We start from the raw sequence: 20495 nt of genomic DNA, 5'->3' as shown, positions 1-20495 counted from the left end.
TCACCGCTCCTGGGGCTGTGGACACAGGTGGTACCTCAGCCCCTCCCCCCGGGATGCTGGGACACTCGCCTGGGAGGGGGAGGGGGAGCAGCGGGCCCTCCAAGGGTCCAGGACTGACAGGCCCGCCCACGGCCAGAGCCCACGGGTAGGGGCAGCCGGCGGGCTCGGGCCCAGACCCACCCAGTAGAGGACGTCGGTCCAGCCCTCCATGGTGATGCACTGGTACACGGTGAGCATGGAGAAGCCAAAGTTGTCGAAGTGGGTGATGCCGTGGTTGGGGCCGGGCCAACCGCCCCGGCACTCGCTGCCGCTGATGGTGCAGGGGCGGCCGGAGCCCGTCCGGGCGCAGGGGGACGGCTTCTCGTTCTCCACCGTGGCCACGATGTCTGAGGGCGGGAGGCGAGAGCAGTGAGCCCCCGGCGGGAATGGGAGGGGGCATCTCAACAAGAGTATGAAGTCGGGAGGACAGCCCCGGGAGAGTGCAGTGCAGACCGCAGGGAGGCTGGGCGGAGGGCGTGCGTATGGATCCGGACACGGATCCACGGAAACCGGTAGGCACGGCGGCGCCTGCGGGCAGCAGCTCCGGGCAGACCTCCCTGGAGGCGAGGCTTCTCGGGACCACAGGCTGCGAGGCACGCCACGGATCACTTGTATGCACAGACTTTGCAGCGGGACGGAGGTGTGGGCAGGGCCTCCCGCCGGCACTTGAGAGCTCAGTCCGGGCCGCTGAACCGGAGCCCGCCCCCGCCCCGCCCCACCCCGCCCCGCCGCGCACCCGTGCCGACGAAGTAGCAGGTCTTGTGCATCTTGCCCTTGAAGAGCTCGAGGCCGATGATGGCGTAGATGACGACCATGAACAGCACGAGCAGCGCGATGTGGAACAGCGGCAACATGGCCTTGAAGATGGAGTTGAGGACCACCTGCAGGCCTGCGGGCGGGGCGGCGCGGACTCAGCCTCCCTCCCGCTCGCCCGGCCCTCCCCGGGACGCCCAGCCGGGAGGGGCCCAGAACCGGGGCAGGGAGCAGGCCGGGGGCGGGGCGGGGCGGCGCCACCCACTGGGCACCCCGGACACCAGCCGGAGCGGGCGGAGCACGCGGAAGGCCCGCAGCGCCTTGACGTCCAGGCCGGCGCCTTTGCTGCTCATCGGGGCCGTGTTGCTCTGGATGAGGTTGACCTGCTCCAGGATCACGGTGAAGACCCTGCGGCGACGAGAGGGGGAGGCGGGGCCCGCGGTCAGCTAGGCCTCTGCCCGGGTCGGGGCCCTTGTCCCGTCCGGGGACCTGTAGAGGGGCGGGGCGGCGGGGGGCGCGGGGCAGGTTTGGGGCCTCAGACCCGGGGCTGCTCTGGTGATGTCTGTCTGTCTGCGGAAGTTTGTAGAAGCCCCAGCCACCGTGTTCAGGCTCAGTGAGACGAACACTGGGTCCGTCTGTGACGTCCACTCTGGCCCTGAAGGTGCGGGTGGAGCTGCGGGTGTCGCAGCATCTGTGTCAGCCTGGGGGCGGAGCGCACCCCGGGGTGGGTGGGCGGCTCCAGCGGCCCCACCCCGGAGGGCGGGGCGGGGGGGGTTCGCGGAGGAGAGAGCCCGGGGCTGGCTCTCCCGTGGGCATTCCTCCTGCTGCCCGTCCGACAGAGCCCCGGACCGTCCTTCCTGCTCTCCGGTCACTCTGAGGTCCGTCTCAAGGCCCTCTGTATCCTGTTGACAGCCGCCCCCAGCCTGCACCACGCGGGAGCGCGGCCTCCAGCCAGGAGTCCGTCCGGGGCAGAGGCTGACTCGAGAATCCCGCTCTTTCCTGTGTTCTGCCCGGAGCAGTACTGTACAATTGGCAAGTAAGCACCACCGCTTTTATTGACTTTCAGGGCAGCTTAGTGGTTAAGACAGCAGCCTCTGGAGTTAGAGTTGTGTGTTCGGTTCAGTGGTTCAGTCGTGTCTCTTTGCAACCCCATGGACTGCTGCACGCCAGGCCTCCCCGTCCCTCACTATCTCCTGGAGCTTGCTCAAACTCATGTCCATCGAGTCAGTGATGCCGTCCCGCCATCTCATCCTCTGATGCCCTGTTTTCCTTCTGCCCTCCATCTTTCCCAGCATCAGGGACTTTTCCGATGAGTTGGTTGTTGGCATCAGATGACCACAATACTGGAGCTTCAGCATCAGTCCTTCCAGTGAATATTCAGGGTTGATCTCCCATAAGATTGACTGGTTTGATCTCCTTGCTGCCTGAGCAAGACCTTCAGGAGTCTTCTCCAGCACCACAGTTCAAAGGCATCGATTCTTTGGCGTTCTGCCTTCTTTACAGCCCTGCTCTCACACCCCATGCCCACTGGGAAGCCCTGTTATAGTTAGGTGGTGGCTGCTAGATCTTATGTCATGGGCTTAGCCATGCTCCCCACCCCCCACTCCCAGGTCATATGCTGAAACCCTAACTCCTGGGATCTCAGAATATGACTGTATTTGAAGAAAGGACTTTAAAGAAGCGGCTCAGTGAAGAGGAGGCTGTTAGGGTGGGCTCTGATTGTCCGACTGGTGTCCTTAGAACAAGAGGAAACGTGGGCACACACCATGTGGGCACACACTGGGGGTGCGTGTGGATGGAGGAAGGGCATGTGGGGACACAGCAAGAAGGTGGCCATCGGCAAGCCAAGAAGGGAGGCCTCAGGAGGAGCCTGGCAACACCTTGACCTTGGATGTCCAGCCTCCAGAACGTCAGCAAATACGTGTTTGTGGTGTCAGCCCCCAGTCTGTGGCATCTTGTCGTGTGCTTCCTGTGCGCTCAGTCACTCCAGTCGCGTCTGACTCTCTGTGACCCCAGGGGCTGTGCACCAGGAGCCCCCCAGGCTCCTCTGTCCCTGGGATTCTCCAGCAAGAACACTGCAGCAGGCTGCCACGCCCTCCTCCAGGGGATCTTCCCGACCCGGGGCCCGGACCTGCGTCTCTTACGTCTCCAGCATTGGCAGGCTGTTCTTTACCACCAGCACCACCTGGGAAGCCCAAGCAGGCTCCCACAGGTTACTACTAAATGTCCGTTCTCGTGAACTCAAGTGACACGTGCTCCACACAGGTCCGTGGAGAGATGATAATGAAGGCTGAGAAATTTATGAACGTCCAGAAGCTGCTGGGCCCTGGAAGCACGCACGCGTTTCCAGCCGTGTGTGCAGAGAGCAAGCAGGCTGGCGATGCCTGGCTGGGGAGGGTGTGACTTGCTGGCGCCCCCACTGCCCCCACCCCCCCACCTCTGCACCCGCCTCTGGGCCCTGGGGTCCCCGCCAGGCTCAGCCCCGCACCCCGGCCTCGCTCACCCCAGGAAGACGATGATGAAATCCAGCACGTTCCAGCCACTGCGCAGGTAGGCGTCCTGGTGGAACAGGAAGCCGTAGGCGATGATCTTCATGGCGGCCTCGATGGAGAAGACGATGAGGAAGAAGTACTCCAGCTTCTCCTGTGGGGTGAGGAGGTCACACCAGGGCTCAGCCGCCTCGGGACCCCTGCCCCTGCTGCCCTACCACCTGGGTCCCTCCCTCCTGCGGGGCCCCTCCCCCGGGGGCCACACCGGGCCCTGGGGCCGCTTCTGACATCCTCTGCTCCTCCTCCCACTCTGTCTCCTGAGCGTATCCCCAGCTGAAAAAACCACATGCTTTTCTATCTGGTTCCTTTCCCGTCTTCCTCACTAGACTATAAACTACCGGGGGAGAGGGGGTATTGTTGATTTTTTGCTCTTTTATTTTTTGGCCATGCTGCCTTGTGAAACCTTGGTTCAAGGACCAGGGACCAAAATGATGACCCCTGCGGTGGAAGGACAGAGTCAACCACTGATCACCAGGGAAGTTCCTCCTTTTTTAGAAAAAGACTCTACACCAGCCTAGAGTGGGATGAATGGATGAACAGCCTGACAGCCCCTGGATGAAAGCCCCAGGTGGCTCCATGCAGGTGTCTTCTCCCTCATCCTGAGGACTCACGGGAGGAGGGTGGAGGAGCACTCACTGGGGTTCCGGAGGGGCCTTCCGGGCTGGTCAGAGTCTTCCCTTTCATCCACTTTCTGTGACCCCCTCCACCCATCCCACGTGCCCACATCCAAGGTCGACAGGCACCACTCGGCAGGCACAGGCACCATCACGGATGGTGGGGGCATTGCGGGGTCACTGCCGTGGAGGGGGCCCCGCAGTCCAGGGCTCAGGCTCCTGGCTCAGCCCCCACCACCCCGACCCCGACAGAACGGGGGCTCCTCCAGGCCTCTCCTGACCCCGCCCAGTGACCCCTCGCTGTCCCGGGCCCAGGAGGCAGCTATTTCCAAAGTAGCAGCTCACCCTGTCAGGGCTCCAGGCTGACACCACGGACTTCTGAGCCAGGCTTCAGAGCTCTGTACCCGCCCCTGCCCTGCGCCCCCCACAGGCTCGATCCCTGGACAACCCTGCACAACCGCCCGCGGGAGCACAGACAGCATCCTCCGGAGCCAACCCCCAAGGAGGCCTGAGCCCCACCACCCACGCCTGCGTCCCCACAGGTCACCCGCCCCCACCAGGCCAGCACCCGGCAGAGCCGTCGCTGCGTTAGGGCCGCCTGGCTAATGACCCGAGGGGAAGTCACTTTAACTTCCAAGAGGGTGGCCGTGGGAGGCAAGGTCCCCAACAGCTCACTCACACGGATCCGGTTGCAGAGACCTCCCCATTTAGTATTTAGAGCATTTTCCTGAAAGCACAATTTCCCCTTCTATCCAGAGGAGGAAACAGGTACATATGGGCTAAGCCTGCTTTCCTCAATGGGCCCCTCATTTTTTCCACCAACTTATAAGCCCAAAGCTTCCTCCTTTTTCCAGAAAACGGCGCTGTAGGTCTGGAATGCAAGGCTGCATCATCCTACTGAAGGGCTTGTGTGGGGCCTGTGCTTGAGCTAGGTAAGGCAGCCGGGAACTGGGGCCATCACCCGGGGGGGTTGGTCACTGTCCAGGGGCCGTCCCACGGCTCCCTGCAAGGGTGGGGGCCGCACAGCAGAGCTGAGGGGGCGGGGGTCCCGGCCCCTGCATGGCAGGCCACTGGGAGTCCGGCAGCCCGAGGGGGCAGGCAGGAGCAGCGAGTGAAGTCAAGTCAGCATTTAAACCCTGCAGTGGCTGCTGCCCCAGGGGCAGAAGTGGGCTCAGCAGAAGGAAAACAGGGCCCAGAATAGCTGCAGACCTCACAGGCCGGGCGGCCGGCCACGCATTGGGGGCGGGGCCCGCACCTGCCCCTGCCCATTCTGCTTCCGCTTGGCCACCAGGGAGCTCGTGGAGGCCTTGGGTCACTCAGGGTCTGCGGCCGATAGCTCCTGGCCTGGCCCTGAAGCGCGTGGAGTCACTGAACTCTGGGTGGGTGCCCTGTGTACACGTGCACCCCCCCGGAGGCAGGGGGCCGGGCCCCTTCCTTAGTCACAAGAATGGGGTCACATGGAGTCACCCCCAGTCCCCCAGCCCCCCAGCCCCGGCTCTCTGCCCGGGGCTCACTGAGGGCCACCCTGGAGGCCATCTGTGACGGTGGCCCCGGTGGCCAGCCTTCCCGGAGCTCCCCGGCTGCCTGCTCCCCCCGCACCCCCTTCCCTTCTGCTGCGCCTACGTCCCCCTGCACCGCCCCGCTGGTTCTCACGGAGCTGTGGTCCGCGGTCGCGTCCGGGGGAAGCCAGGTCTGGGCCCCGCGTGTCCTGCCTCTGACCTGAACGCCCCTCCCAGGTCCTGCCTCTCTACAGGGTCCCCGGCTCAGCTTATGGCACCAACTTGCTGAGCGGGACTCCCACCTGGCTCTTTCTGGACGCCTCCCACCGCTCTGCCCTGGGCCCCAGCACCCACCACGTCCAGACCTTTCTGCACCCTAACGTTTTCTGATCCGCCTGCCCCCAAACTCACACAACCTGTGCCCCCATGCCTCCCAAAGCTTGAGGCTGCCCGTGGTTTCTCGGCGGCGGTCCCCATCAGCAATGGGATTGGGGAGCGGGCAAAGGTCACCTTAGGCGGTGTCCCTGAGTCTCTGCTGTGGGGGGCGAGGGGAGGTTTCGTGGGGGGACTCCACCCCCACCCCCACGCCAGGCACGGCTCCCCCCAAATCCTGATGAAGGCGCTGGGGCTCAGGGCTTCCGCCTTTGCTGTTCCCCTGCCAGGACTGTCCTTCTGAGAGAGCCCCAGGACTGCAGCCTTCTCTCTCAGGGACCCCAACTCCAGTGTCATCACTGGGCCCCAGGACCTCTCCTCCCCTCCCCCGGCTGTCTTCTTGCCCCGCTTGGGGTGTCTGTCCGCAGCCATCCCCGCTTGCCACGCCCCAGCTCGTCCTTCCTGACAGTCCACCCGCCTGACTGTACCACCCAGAGCCGCTGCCCCATCCCCTGCGTCTGGCACCCAGCGGCCGCGTGGGCGTCTGTGGGCGTCGGTGTCCCCGGCGCTGGCCCTCTGTCCTCGCTCCATCAGAGCATGCGCACGACCCCCAGGCACGCGGGCGGGTCACAGGCCAAGGTGGGCTCGCGGAAGTCACGCGGCGAGCCCCGGGGCCAGCCCACACAGCTCACCGCCGACGAGGTCTGCGGGGGAGCAGCGCCCGTCAGACCACGGGGGCCGGGATGCGCCAGCCACAGACGGCGCTGGTCTCACAGGTCGTCTGCAAAGCTCCGTGCTGGGGCACGCAGGACCACCTGGCACACAGTATGGCCTCAAGCAATGTTTGCTGAATGAATACACAGCAGAAAATCCATCCCTGACACCACACGCCTCAGAGGCAGCCATCAGAGGCCTCACCATCTCCGTTTCTGAGAAGGGATGCTGGACCCCAGGCTGCGATGCCCACGTAGGGAGACAGTGCCCGCCTCGGAGCCCTGGCACTGCCCGGGTGAGACCACGAGCCTGTCTGAGCGGGAGCCGAGACCACTCCCCACAGTGCGTGCTGAGTCGCTCCAGTCGCGTCCGACTCTGCGGCCCGTGGACTGCAGCCCGCGAGGCTCCTCTGTCCACGGGGCTCCCCAGGCAGGAGCACTGAGCGGGTTGCCGTGCCTTCCTCCAGGGGATCCTTCTGACCCAGGGGTCCAACCTGGCTTTCCTGTATCGCAGGCAGATTCTTTGCCACTGAGAGACCAGGGAAATCCCAGCAAGGAAGGGCCTTAACTAGCAAACGTCCCTCCACAGACAGGCCGCTCACTGGGGCTCCAGGGCCATTGTTGGCTGGAGGTGGGCCTGCTCTGCGACCCTGACCCACAGACCGTGCAGCTGCTCCTGGGGGCATCGGAGCCAGACCCCCACAAGCCCTGGGCTGAGAACAGACTCAGCCCGCTCAGACTTCACCCCATCCTCCGTGACCCTGACCCACAGACCGTGCAGCTGCTCCTGGGGGCATTGGAGCCCTAGGCTGGGAACAGCGGGGCTCAGACCGCACCCCACCCGCCGCTGACTCTGTCTCCAAGGGTCTGCCGTCCTGGCCTGACTCTTCATGCCCCGAGGCCCTGGGCTCCGAGGGGAGATGGGGGCAGGGTGGGGCTCCCTCCAGGGGTCTGCGGGCCTCAGCTCCCCTGTCTGACCACACTGGGGCCTTCAGGACAGCGGGCCTGGACGCCAGCATCCCTGACGCCCGTGGCCCCTTGGAGGGCTCTGGGCTCTGCGGGGTCCACGGAAAGGCCCCCAGGCTTGTCCAGGGCAGGGCGCATGGAGTGGGGTAGCTCCTGTCAGAGTTCCGAAGGCGGCGGGTCCTCCCCAACCCCCAGGCCTGAGGCTCCTCCCTTAGGGTCCAGGCGCTGTGGCCTGTTTGGACACAAATCCTACTGGGGTGGGCGTGGGGCATTCCACTTTTCCAGTCACAGTCATTCACTATTAGGGCCAGAGCGGGTTTGGCTGAGGGAGGGAGCCTGTGGGCATGGGGCGCCGGTGGGGTCTCACTCAGTGGCCCCCGGGCGCTGCGGCTCCAAGATGCTCCCCGCCGCATCCTCCCCAGTGTGCTCCCCAAGCAGACGCTGGGCCTGCTGCCCTGGGAGAGGTAGGGGGCACGTCCGGAGCTTTGTCTCCTAAAGCCCCCACCCCGGCATGTGGGAGGGCTTGAAGGGAGTGACCGTCTCCCCAGCAAAATAGAGCCTCAGCCCAGGGTTTGGAGGTTCGAGGGCCTGCTTCCTCACAGCACCCTGAGCTGCGGCAGCGTCTGAGGGCACCGGGGGACCCCCAAGACAGCAGGGGGCAGCCCTGCCAAGGACTCCTGCTTCCTGAGCTGCCCGTGGGGACAGCAGACAGCGGCCTGGGGAACCATGTATCTAGAACACTGTGGCCTCGAGGGTGGACGGGGTCAGCGGCCGCCGCTCCCAGGCGCCGCCTGAGACCGGCGTCGGGCCACAGGGTGAGCAAGCGGAGAATAAGCACAGCCCAGTTCTGTCCATCCCGGAGGGCCGGGCCTGGGGCCCGGGCAAAGTCGGCCTCTGGGAGCAAAGAGCGCACCTCTTGGGCACCCCTACTCTGCTGCTTTTCCTACGCAGAGGTGAGGGGCGAGGGGTCGAGGGGCAAGGCCCCGGCCCGCCTGCCCTGGCTCAGCCCCAGGCGTCCCGGGGAGCTGGCCTGCGGAGTGCAGGCCCTGGGGTGTGTCTGCAGGACCCGTCAGCCTCCAGGCTGGGAGGAGAGCCCACTGGCGGGAGGGCAGTATCTGCATTCATCCTGAAGCACCCTCCCCAGCATGGACGGGACTTGAGTCCCCACCCTCCAGCCTCCCCTTCCCTTCCCAGGAGAGCCAGCTCTTGTGGGGCCCGCGCTGGGGTCAGGGGTCCGCAGTGTGTCCAGAGGAGGCCGGCAGGGCTGAGGGCCACAGTGGGGGAGCCCGGTCACCTGGGGGGGCAGGAAAGTGAGGCCCCCACATGGTGGGCAGGAGACGGGGCCTGGGCTGGCGTGGTGACGACCGCGCTGGTTCACTGAGCTCATGTGCCAGGCCCTGCTGTAGTCACACATGCACACGCACGCACACACACATGCATGCACATGCGCACATGCATGCACACATGCACACACGCACGCACACGTGCACACGCACGCACACACTCACATGTGCACACACACGCATGTGCACAACGCACGCATGCACATGTGCACGCACACACATGCATGTGTACACGCACGCACATGCACACACACACATGCACATCATCCTCACGGGGCCTGGAAGGGCGGCGCTCCTACCCCCACCGAACGGATGAGGAAACCAAACCACAGCAGGGTTAAGTAATTTCTCCAGGATCACACAGCGGCTGACTGGCAGGCCCATGATGAGAACCCAGGCCCTGTGGCCTCAACCACTGCATCATGCTGGGAGGGGAGAACATTCACACGGGGACCCAGGGGGCTCGTCAGATCCCGTCCTCTGCCCTCCAGGCCTGCGTTCCTCAGGGCTTGGCGGTGGGCTGGGAACGCAGGGAGGGGACAGAGGGGAAGGGACAGCCACCTCCTCAGCCACCCCCATGTGGCTGAACAGACAAGCTCCCCCGACAGGTCTGGAGGACAGCCCCTACCCCAGCTGGGGCTCACAGACTGCAGGGATCTGAGCCCGAGCCAGACGGGGCGGGGGCGGCAGGCGCGGAGGCTGCCTGAGGCCTGGGCTCCGCCGGGGCCCCGGGCTGACCCGCTTGGGCCAGGTGTGCAGGGCAGCTCCGACTCTGCCCACCCGCCATCTCGGTGCCCACATGGCACCTGGGCTGAGGGGGGCAAGGAGGAGCATGGGGAACTCTGAGCCCCCTGGCAGGAGAGGGCAGGCATTTCGCCAGGCCCCCAAGCAGTGGTCCCGGCTCGGACTCCTGTGCCCGGCTGACCCGGGGTCTCTGATGAGCCAGGCCAGCGTGGGCTGCTTCCCGGGGAGGTGGGGCGGCTGAGTGGCAGTGGGCGCATTCCAGACCCTATAAAAAGACGGCAACCCGAGCCCAGGAATGTCAGGGGCCCGTCGGAGGGCAGGCGCGGGGCGGGGGCGGGGACGGCCGGCCCCTCAGCCCCATGGCTGCCCCAGGCCGGCCTGACCGGAGTCAGCAAACCCTCCAGACCTCGGAAATCAGCACTGGGTCCTTGCTGGAACCTCTGCTAGCAGGCCTGGTCGAGGGGTCTGTCGGGACCTCCGCCCGGCCTCTCCCGCAGGTGGACAGCTCTTGGTCGGCAGCAGGGGGTGGTCCTGGGCACTGGGGGTGGCGGGGCAGACCCCCAGCCTCTGCCCTGTAGACACTAGCGGTGTGCTCAGGATACACGCTCAGGACACACACCCAGGAGACACGTTCAGGACACACACCCAGGAGACACGCTCAGGACACACGCCCAGGACACATGCTCAGGATACACGCCGAGGATACACGCTCAGGAGACACGCCGAGGAGACACGCTCAGGAGACACACTCAGGACACATGCCTAGGATGCACACTTACACACACCCAGGAGACACGCTCAGGACACACGCCCAGGATACACGCCGAGGATACATGCTCAGGAGACACACTCAGGACGCACGCCCAGGAGACACGCTCAGGACACATGCCTAGGATGCACACTTACACACACCCAGGATACACGCTCAGGGCACACGCCTAGGACGCACGCTCCCTCCAGTCTCTAGACTGTCAGCGAGAGCCCCTCCCCTTCCCACCCTGAACACCACTGACCGGGGTCTGTCCCTCTGACCCTCAGGACTCTGCCCAGTAGGAGCGCAGACTCCTGCCTGATAGACACCGTCCCTGATGGACGCACTCACCGCCCTGTAGGACGCTGGCCTGCTGTGTGTTCACCCGGCAACCCTAGCCTGTCATGCTTCCTCCAGGGCCATAGATTTCTGTTTCTTGAATTCTCTTTGAACCAGCTGTACCCTCCTCCTTGATGTCTGTGCATTGAATCAACCTATAACATGTGTTCCTTCTCTATTTTTATCAGTCTTGTCTTTACTCTCTGCTTGCGGGCAAAGTGACAGATAAGCAAGTAAAGCGATGTTTCTAGCCTGTCCCAGAGCTGGTCTCTCTGGTCACCGCCGCCAGTTTTTCTGCGTGGGTCCCCTCGGTCTGGCCCTGGCTGGATGGAGACACTCCCAAAGGTTTCCTTTCGTTCTTTCAGTCGGGGGTCCCCAGGGGCAGGCCCCTTCAGGCCTCAGGGAGCAGGTGGGCCTTCGCGGGGCAGAGCTGACCTCCCGGGGTCCTGGGCTGGGCTGTGGCCAGCGCCTTGGGTCCTAGTTGGGCTTCCATCCCGCTGCCCCTCCACTGGCCCCAGGAGGGCTCAGGGTCTATTCCGTCCTCTTGCTTCCCTGACACATGCTGGCCCTGTGTAACCGATGTCCGCAGCCTCCCTAGGCTGGGGGAGCCTGGCGCAGTCAGGGTAAGTCAGTCCTGCAGACATAAAGCAGCCTGCCCTCTGGGGGTCCTGGAGGTGGGGCTGGATCTCTGAGCATCCTCCCTGTCCTGTGTGGCAGCAACTCCACAGCCTAGAGAGAGGGGTCCTGGGGAGGGGCCGGCAGCTGCTGTCCTGGACGCCCCCTCCTCCAGCCCCGCCCAGGACCACTCCCCAGGGAAGCAGAGACCCCCTGCGTCCCCTCCCCTGCGTGTGGAGGGAACCACACGCAGCGCCCAACCAAGGGTCCAGATCTGCCCACAGAGCCCACTGACGGGCACCGTGCCTCAGTTAGTAAACTGCTGCCCTCTGGGGCCGCGGCGGGCGTTCAGGGGGCGAGGCCCTGAGCGTGTCAGAGCTGCGCCCGGCACAGGGCAGGTGCCCAACGGATGACGCCCAAGACAAAGATGGTGATGGTGGCATTCGGCTGGAGGAGGGGGTGGAGGCCAGGAAAGCCATCCAGATAAGTGAGATGTTGGAAGGAGAAGAAATGGGTTGAAGAGGTCGGACACAGATGGTGGGTGGGGTGAAGAGGAAGATTTCGTCTGAGATAATCCTTTGGTCATTGCTATGAGTTACATGCTTTGAGTCCAGAACAACCCAGGGCCTCGCCTCTGTGACCGGGGCCCTGTGGCTGGGAAGCCCCCACAGGGGTACTGAGACCCAGCACAATAAAGGCTCCTGTGTTGGCAGATGAGGTAGCACAACCCACAAGGTCTTGACTCATGCAGAACCTTATCGGAAGTTTATGGTGCTAACGCTAACCCCTTTCACAGGTGAGGGCGCAGAGAAGCAAAGCAACTCGCCCGAGATCACCCAGCTGCAGCCCCAGGGCCCCCTCTCTGAGCTTCCATCTGCGTCTCCAGCCTGGCTGAGGCAGGGCCCACGCCCCCTCTGCCGGCTAGGACAGCATCACGGTGGCCGGTACGTGGGCACCGATCCCGCCTTCACAGGCCTCTGACCATGGTGTCTCCCCAGGCCTCCTGGGCCTCTCTGGGCCTCAGCTTCCCCAGCTGCTCTGACCCCGGGCTTCCCCCTGACGCAGCATCACAGGGGCCCCCAGTTCAGCCCGTCAGCTTGGGTGAGAGCTGGTGGGTGGGACCGGACTGGCTCCTGGAGGGGACCCGGCCTCCTGGCGGGGGGGCTCGTTCCCAGAGCAGGTGTCAGGGCTGCCCTCCCGAGCGCGGGGCCAGCTGCCCGGGGCCGCACGAGGCCCGCCCCTGGGAGTCTGCGGTCACCTGGAGTGGGGTAGCCTCTGCGGCCCGGGGCTCCAACCCGCACGTCCAAGGGCGGAAAGGCTCCGGCCGCACCTGCAGGGCCGGGGGTGGCCCTGGCTGTCCCCTCCCCCGGGAACGCCTGTGACACCACCGCCTGCCCGTCACCCTCCCTGAAACCCCCGCCTCCCTCCACCCCTGCACTCTCCGTCCCACGCCCATCAGGCGCCGGGTCCATGGAGCCCACCTCCTAACCACCCCCCTCACTGTCTCCAAGGCCTCTGCTCACTAGACACGGCTTTGCTGCCCCCCCTGCCCCAAGCCCACTCTCCGAGGCGCCTGAGAGCCGCTCCGGCCCCAGCTCACGCCTCCACCTCATGCCCCCAGCCCTGTGTCCATGTGGCCCTCGCCTGGGGCCCCCTCCCCGCGGGCCTGGGGGTCCTTGCAGCCCCAGCGTCCCTCTGGACGGCTGCAGGGCTGGCGTGCCCAGGGACGGTGCCCATGCGGGCCTGGTCCAGGACCAGCGCCATTGAAGGTCCTGGGATGCCTTCCTGCCGCGCTCCCCCCAGCAGCCTCTCCTGGTGGGGGGCTATGGCCTGTTTAATGTTGGCGGGTGCAGACCTGCCCAGGCACCCCCCACCCCGTGACCGGGCTGTGCCCAGGCCTGAGGTGGGGAGCAGAACTGGCTGTCCCCCTGCACATAGGCCCACTGCCTCTGCCCGAGGGGGACAGGCCTCCCCCAGGGGTATGCTGACAGCCCAGGGGTGGGGGTGGGCTGGACCCTGTGGGGCTCCTCTGGCCGTGGTCCTGGCAGCCCCAGTGGGGGACAGCTGTCCGGACACCCCACATGGCACATGGGCAAACCCTGACCCTCCCAGGACCTTGGGCAGGTCCTGCCAGGGGGCCCAGGGCCCCAGCTGAGAGTCTGCCCTTCGAGGCAGGGAAGGTGGGGAGGTGGCAGAAGGCTGGACTGTGAGCGAGCCACTGCCCCGAGCTCCTGGTGCGTGCACCTGCCCCCCCGGGCCCCACTTACAAAACACAAAGACGAGATGATGAAATGATTCAATGCAACCACGACGGCAGAGCATTGTCCCCTCACGCGGCGCCCCCCCTCCCCGGGCAGGTCACACTCCAGGACACCGGCTCTGCCCTCCCGGCCCAGGTCAGACCTGCCACCCTCTGGGGCCTCCCTGACCCCATGGCTCGCCCGGGTTTTCCTCCAGGACAGCATGCTCATGGCCCCCGACCCCGCACGTCTCCTGTCCTTTTAACTGCTTGTTTGATGGACTGGACTGATCTCTGTGAAGACGGGAACTCTGGTTCACAAGGCCGTCCCCCGTAGGTGCCGGGGACGTAACAGATACGTGACAAATGTTTGTTAAATGAACAAGAGAGTGCACAGTGGTCCGGGGGCCTCCCTTCTCCCACCGTGGCTCTGTTGGGTGGCTGGGGGGGACAGGAGTTCTCTGGCCTCCCTCAGATTCTTGTAAAGCAGCCAACCGTGGGAAGAAGAGAAAAAGACCCCCGACCCCGACCCCTTGCTCTGCCCACCCTCACTTCCCTCTTGCCGGTTTTGTGACGATGAACACGTAATGGACAAGGGGGCCGGGAGGCCTCAGGGGGGAGCCTGCCGTGGGACCGTCAGCGTCCCTGCCTCTCGGGCCATCACAGTGGGGGTCCCTCACGGACAAGCGACAGACCATCCAGCTCCGACCCTCGCCATGGCGCTGGCTGTCTGGGAAGTCTTCCTGCGTGGTCCTGCCCGGGAACGCATCGCCTCCTCTCTGCAGGCTCTGTCACTCAGCCCACAGCACCGTCTGGACTTTCTGAGGGGGCTGCTTTGTTTCAAGACGAAAGGCGACGTGCCCGCTAAGATCTCTGACGCTCTCCGGAGGATGGAGCGCCTTTCCAAAGCCATCAACCTCTTAGGGACTTGAAATGGAACCAACGCCCCCAGGCACAAACCCCTGAAGGGCGGGGTGGACGCAGGGCATAGAGAAGGGACCTGTCATGGGGGCCCAGGGCTCCGAGGAGTGCCTCCCCACATCCGCCTTGCCCACGTCGGACCCCACTTTCTGCATTTTTCCAGTTATCATCAAGCACACACTCAAGACTCCCAGCTTCTCCCCAACTGAAGATAGATGGGTCCCATGGAGACGGGCGCCACGCAGAGGCAGAGATGACGCTGTCCTTCCAGACCCTGGACGCACGCGGCCAGCTTCCCCCTGCCCACCATGCAGAGATAGTGCCCGAAAAGCCTGCTGAAATGAGGGGTGCCCACTGCCCTGCCCCCCGGGAGCTTGGGCAATAGATGCCCGGGGCCACGGTCTCCAGGGGCTTTCCCGGGGCATCCGGGCTGTCGCCACGTTGGTGGCACAGTGATCCAGTCAAGTCTGAAAGTCAGAACCTGAGTCTGAGACTCTCTGGGAAGACGGACATGTGCGGGAGCCCCGGGCAGGGTACCAGGACCCCCTGCGTCTCAGCTTTCTTGTCTCGTAATGGGTCTAATGACTTCACGGGGGAGTAAAAGAGACAATAATGCAAAATATTTAGTGCAGAACTGGGCATCTAATAAGCACTTGGGCAAAGTCGGGCATTTGACTATGACCTGGTTTTCGGGTAAATCCATCTTTTATCCTCTCCAAGCCTCAGTTTTCTCATCACAAACAGGCTGAGGTGGGGAGGAGCCAGGACAACCTGACCCTGGAAAACCCCCTCCAGCTGCGGCCTTTCCTGGCCTGTGGACGTGTTGTGGGTGCTGGGCTGAAGGGAGCACGGTGCTAACACAAACTCTCCCAGAAAAGCAAGCTCCACAGAAGCAAGTTTCTTCCGAGTTACATCAAGGGAAGGGAGGTCAGCATTCAGCCCCGTTACTGGCCTTAGTAAGCCTCAGTTTCTGCATCTGTCAAATGGGACTGGTTTAGGGGCTGTGGTGCAGGGGACAGAGCTCACTCACAGCGGTGAGTCCCAAGGCCACAGGCGCGAGGCCCCACGGCCACAGAAGTGGAGCCAGAACTAAGGTCACCTCCGAGGCTGACCGAGGCCCTTTGTAACCTTTGCCAAAGCCCCCTGATCATCACTAACAAGCTTCCTGACTCCAGATTAGGCCAAAATGCTGACCCCCATGCTCACCCTATAGCACCCTAACCAATCGCGCATGCGTGCGAGCTAAGTCAATTCAATCGTGTCCGACTCTTTGCGGCCCCACGGACTGTAGCCCACCAGGGCCCTCTGTCCCTGGGATTCTCCAGGCAAGATACTGGAGCGGGTTGCCACGCCCTCCTCCAGGGGAGCTTCCCGACCCAGGGATGAACCCATGTTGCTCACACCTCCTGCTTCGGCAGGGGGACTTTTCACCCCTAGTGCCAGCTGGGAAGCCCACCCTAACAGTCACCTAACAGCAACCTTCCAGCAGGAACTTGCTTTGTCTTGAGGCTGTAAAAGTTGGCTTCTAAACCAGGAAAGCGTTGCCTGTCTCAGGTCTGTTAGGAGGTCAGCCCCCTGAGCTCGCAGCGCCCCCATTTTCTCTGATCTTTGTTCTTAGCAAACTCATTCCCTTCTGAAATGCTCTGAGTCCGGACACTCGTTTCCAGCCCGCGCTTGGACTGCCTCAGCGCTGGGCATGGAGCTGGCTCAGCGGCGCTCGCTCAGTGCTGGCTGCGGACATGACGGAGTCCAGCCCAGCCAGGCCTCCCTGAGAGCTCAGAGCCGCTCAGCCCGCCCTGCAGGTCTCGGGGACGGGGTCTCTATCCTCCCGGGGGGTGGGGGTGAAGCTGCAGCATCCCCACCGGGCGCGGCGAGGGGGCTGGCCAGCAGGGAAGGACCACGCTCTTACCAGGCCGAGGTTCAGCCTGTTGTTGTCGTCCTCCGGCATGGGCAGGTACACGGCCAGCGCCACGCAGTTGGCGAAGATGGTGAGTAAGATGATGGTCTCGAAGGGTCTGGGGCGGAGTTAAGGAGCGAGTGAGGCCTGGGACTTGCGGGTGGAGCGGAGAGCGCGCTGGGGGTCTGTGCGGACCACAAGGCCCGGCTCTTCTGCTCCTGGGGTGGGGGGGCGGGGACCCTCCTCCAACAGGGGGTGACTGAGACGTTCAGGGACCGTGAGGCGCTGGCTCCAACGCTCAGGGAGTCTTGAGTCCCATCTCAGTCCCTACACCCCCACCCCTCGCCCGGCCCCCAGCCCCTCTGTCCCCTCGAAGACGCTACAGTCAGACAGTCCTCGGGGCCTCGGAGGAGCAGCCGGGGAGGCTGGGCTGGTGTGAGCCGGGCGAGGCCCCCCGGGCGGGACGGGGAGCGGGTGTGCGCCCTGAAACCTGGCCTCTGCGGCCTGAGCAGGGGAGACTACCCGCAGGCTCCCTGGACTTGCTGGCGAGCAGCAGGGGCCCTGGGGGAGGCCACCATGGGAGGTGGAGGTGGAGACGGAGGAGCGGAGCTGTGCGTGAGTGGGCGGTGGGGGAGCGCCCTGTGTCCACGGCTCACAGGAAGGCCCCATGCCCTTCCCAGCCTCCTTCCTTGGGTTTGAAGAGAGGTGGCCTCAGGGCAGAGGCCCGGAGAGGCGCCGGGAGGCAGGCGAGAGAGGCCCCCGGCCCCCCAGATGGAGCGGGCAGGGGGCCCGGGGTGGGCACAGTGGTGTGGGGGCAGGCCCGGTCCCACCCAGGCGTCCCAGCTCCCGGGTTTCCCTGCCCCTCCAGCTCCCTCACTGTCTTCTAGGCAACAGCTGGTGGGAGTCCGGTCTTCCAAAACCCCTCAGAAATATTCCAAATATTCCCAGCCAGCGCGCTCAGCAACCCCATGACAATGGCCTTCCCTCTATCCTCATCTCCATTCCCCCCCGCCGCCCCCCGTCCCCAGCAAGACAGGCATTTTCATCATTCTTCCTCCCGGAGCTGATGCCAGCGTGAGGGGGGTTCCCGCCCCTGTGCCCAGGGTGTGCGGCCACATAGGGCTCGGTGCCCACCCCCGGCCTCCCAGCCGGCCCGCCGGCCCCCGCCACCCCCTCCCATGTCAGGGCCTCCACACCTTCCAGCACCTTCCAGAGGCGGCCTCGGGGCCCTGCGCCTCACCCCCAGCCCCTGGGCCTCCGTCAGGGCTGCCTTCCCAAAGGCCCCCGGCTGCACCCCGGGCCCCAGTGCCGGCCCCCAGAGCCTGAGGTCTGTGAGCCCCCTGTTCCCCTCCGCACGGCCCCTGAAGGATACTTCCACTCCACGATGCTGATGCAGGCTTTCCGCACGGGGTTCTGGAGGGTCAAGCAGAACAGGGCCCGGGGCGGCCTGGGCAGGACCTCCGGGACGGGCTTCTTGGCCTGCTTCCTCCGCAGGCCCTCATCCTGGGCCGGGGACGGCTCCATGGCTCCCGTGGCCTGTCCTGCTCCCCCACCGCTGCCCTCTCCTCCCCGCGTCCCAGTGCCCCCGCCTCCGAGACTGGGCGGCCGAGCTGGGGCGCCTGGCCTGATGAGCCAGCCGGGCGGGGCGGGATCACTCTCGCTGCTCCAGGGGTAAAATTAGCCTCCCCTGGCTCCCCGCTGGCCAGCCCCGGGCTCCGCAGCCAGGCAGCTGTCACCCCTCCCCGGCCCGGCCGGCGGCATCCTGGTATGTCCCCAAGGAGGCAGGGGGAGGGTCACACGCGGGCCCAGGCTGGAGCATCAGACAGAGGGTTCAGGAGGTGACCGGGAGCCCCCAGCCTCACTGGGCCCATGGAGAGGCCACCGACACCAGCTCCGGGGTGTCAGGATCAGCCCCCCTCCCTGCCCCGCGGCACCGTCTGGAAAAGGTGCTGGGTGGCCCGGCTCAGTGGGGGTCCGCAGCCCTCCTGCCGTCTCGACCCGCAGCCGTCCAGCCCAGACCTCCACTCTCACCCCACGCCCCAGGGTGGGGGCTCCTGGGCGTGCACACCTCCATTCCCCACCCCACCCCACCCGCCCCGACTGTGCAAGGGGCAGGTGTCTGCCCTGGGACTCTGTCCCCTCCGTTTACTGGAAGGTACTGAGTTCTCCGTAAACGTCAGCTGAATGCATGAGTGAGCAGAACACCCCACACACCCCAGAGGCAAGTGCTCTGAGTGGAAGGAGACTGCGTTGCCGGGGAAAAGAGGGGGGACAATGACCCGGAACCACAGAGCTCAGCATCTTTATTCAGCCCCTTGGTGCCAACACGGTGCTACACACACACGTGGTCTGCATGCCCACAGAGTACAGTATGAGGGGAAAAAGCAGTCCTCTCCCGACCTGGGAAAAAAGGAAAAGGCCACACTGGGGGCTGGGGGCTGGGAGTCCTCCATTAAGGAAGTCAGAGAACAGCATGGACCACACGCTCTACCCCCCTCCCCCCCGGGCTGAGTGCAAGCTGCCTGGCCTGCAGCTCACCCTCTAGGTGTCCCTGGGAGGCGGGCTGGCAAGTTCCCAAAGAGACGCTGGTGTCTGAGGCCGTCTCCTGGAGAGTCCAGGCGAGGCCCGCCCATCAAAGCAGGCTCGCCTTCTGGGCAGCGCCTGTGGCCCGGGGGTACGGATCAGGGCAGCCATGGCTGGGTACACATCGGAACCTGGGCTTTTAGACATGTTCCCGCGCGGGGCCGGGCCGAGCGGGAGCCCGACCCCGGGGTGGCCTCTCTCGTGCCCCTTGTCCGCCGGCTGTCAGGGCTGGGGCCGGGGTGGCGCTGGCGCAGGGAGGATGCGGCGGACCCCGGAGCGCCGGACGGCGGGGACCCCGGGACCCGGCGCCCCCCGAGCCCGGGCGGCCCCAGCCTGCTCAGTGGCTGCACTCTTCCGACTCGAAGAAGGGCGAGGAGGAGCCGCAGGAGGGCTCGGCCGAGTCGGGCGCCAGGGAGGGCGCCGCCCGGGGCTCGCGGGGCGCGGCGCCGTCGGGGGCGGCGCTCAGCAGCTCCTGCAGGTGCTTGATGTAGCGGATGGCGGCGCGCAGGGTCTCCACCTTGCTGAGCCGCTTCTCGGCCAGGGCGCCGGGCAGGTGGCCGCGGAGGCGCGCGTAGCCCTCGTTGACGCAGCGGACGCGCTGGCGCTCGCGCTCGTTGCGCTTCTGGATGAAGGCGGGCTCGAAGGGGTAGTCGCAGGCGCCCAGGGCGCCGGGGAAGGGCGCGCCCGGGAAGGCGGCCGCGTAGGCGTCGCAGTAGGGCGGCCCGGCTGCGCCCGGGTAGAGCAGGAAGGGCACAGCGCCCAGGGGCTCGGCGCCGGCCGGGGGCGCCGGCCGCGGAGGGGGCCCGATGCCCAGCGGTAGGCACCCGTGGGCCGCCGCGGGCCGGCGAGCCGCCAGCGCCCGGCAGAAGTCGTCGTTCATGGTGCCGCTCGGAGCCGGACCCAAGCGAGCCCCGAGTCGCCCCGGCTCGGGGTCTGCGCGCCCTGCGCGCGGGGCGAGTCACATCGCCGGCCGCGGCTGGGGGCGCACGGACTGGTCAGCGCTTTTTTCCGCTCTGTGGGGAGGCTCCGAGGTCCCCCTAAGGCGCACCATTGCGGCGGACTGGGCGGCCGCGCAGAGGCGGGATCCGGCGCAGGGTGCGGGCCTTCCCAGGGGCGCAACCCTGTGGCTCCCGCGGCCCCGCGCTGCGCTCTTGGTCCTCGCCGCCCTCGGGGACCCTGGCCTGCTGCCTGGAGTGCGCCACGCCGCAGAGGCTCCTGGGGAACAGTGTCTAAAGAGGAGAGTGGACATGTCAGTTAGAAAAGGGCTTTCTTTGTGGGCTCCTTTGTGGGGCCCCTACCCCCGCGACCCTCCAAGGCGATTGTAAGCATCACGAGCAGACGTGATGGGCTGCTGAAGACACACGTGGAGCAGGGTTTGGACCTCCGTTCACCCCTTCTTGCTGGGGTGACCTCTCTGAGCCACGGTTTCCAGTAGGGAGAGAATTAAAACATCCTTCCCAGAATAATACTGTATGAGGACAAAGTGAGAAAAGAAATGCGCCTGAAGACACCTCCTCCCGGGCCTGCCTCATAAAAGGGCCTGGCGATGTCCTCTGCC

At 65.4% G+C, this 20495-nt stretch overlaps 2 protein-coding genes across 2 annotated transcripts in view; both read right to left on the bottom strand.

Moving 5' to 3' along the window:
- Window positions 1-17983, bottom strand: part of CACNA1S (calcium voltage-gated channel subunit alpha1 S) — a 55495-nt gene extending 37512 nt beyond the window's left edge. Inside the window, exons 1-6 of the mRNA XM_043485773.1 lie at window positions 17727-17983; window positions 16367-16472; window positions 3296-3435; window positions 1058-1200; window positions 776-928; window positions 181-386 (exon numbers count right to left, since the gene is read on the bottom strand). Coding sequence (XP_043341708.1) covers window positions 181-386; window positions 776-928; window positions 1058-1200; window positions 3296-3435; window positions 16367-16472; window positions 17727-17878 — 900 coding nt within the window. The 5' untranslated portion in view covers window positions 17879-17983. The remainder of the gene's footprint in view (window positions 1-180; window positions 387-775; window positions 929-1057; window positions 1201-3295; window positions 3436-16366; window positions 16473-17726) is intronic.
- A 701-nt stretch (window positions 17984-18684) lies between these two features.
- Window positions 18685-20142, bottom strand: ASCL5 (achaete-scute family bHLH transcription factor 5). Its single transcript, XM_043486174.1, has one exon. The coding sequence runs from the start codon at window positions 19815-19817 to the stop codon at window positions 19275-19277; it is 543 nt and encodes a 180-aa protein (XP_043342109.1). The 5' UTR covers window positions 19818-20142; the 3' UTR covers window positions 18685-19274.
- Between the last annotated feature and the right edge of the window lie 353 nt (window positions 20143-20495).

The sequence above is a fragment of the Cervus canadensis genome, chromosome 13 (genome assembly GCF_019320065.1).
Source record: "Cervus canadensis isolate Bull #8, Minnesota chromosome 13, ASM1932006v1, whole genome shotgun sequence".
NCBI classification, from domain to species: domain Eukaryota; kingdom Metazoa; phylum Chordata; class Mammalia; order Artiodactyla; family Cervidae; genus Cervus; species Cervus canadensis.
The sequence above is the reverse complement of the archived record's forward strand: the minus strand, read 5'-3'. Positions and strand labels throughout refer to the sequence as shown.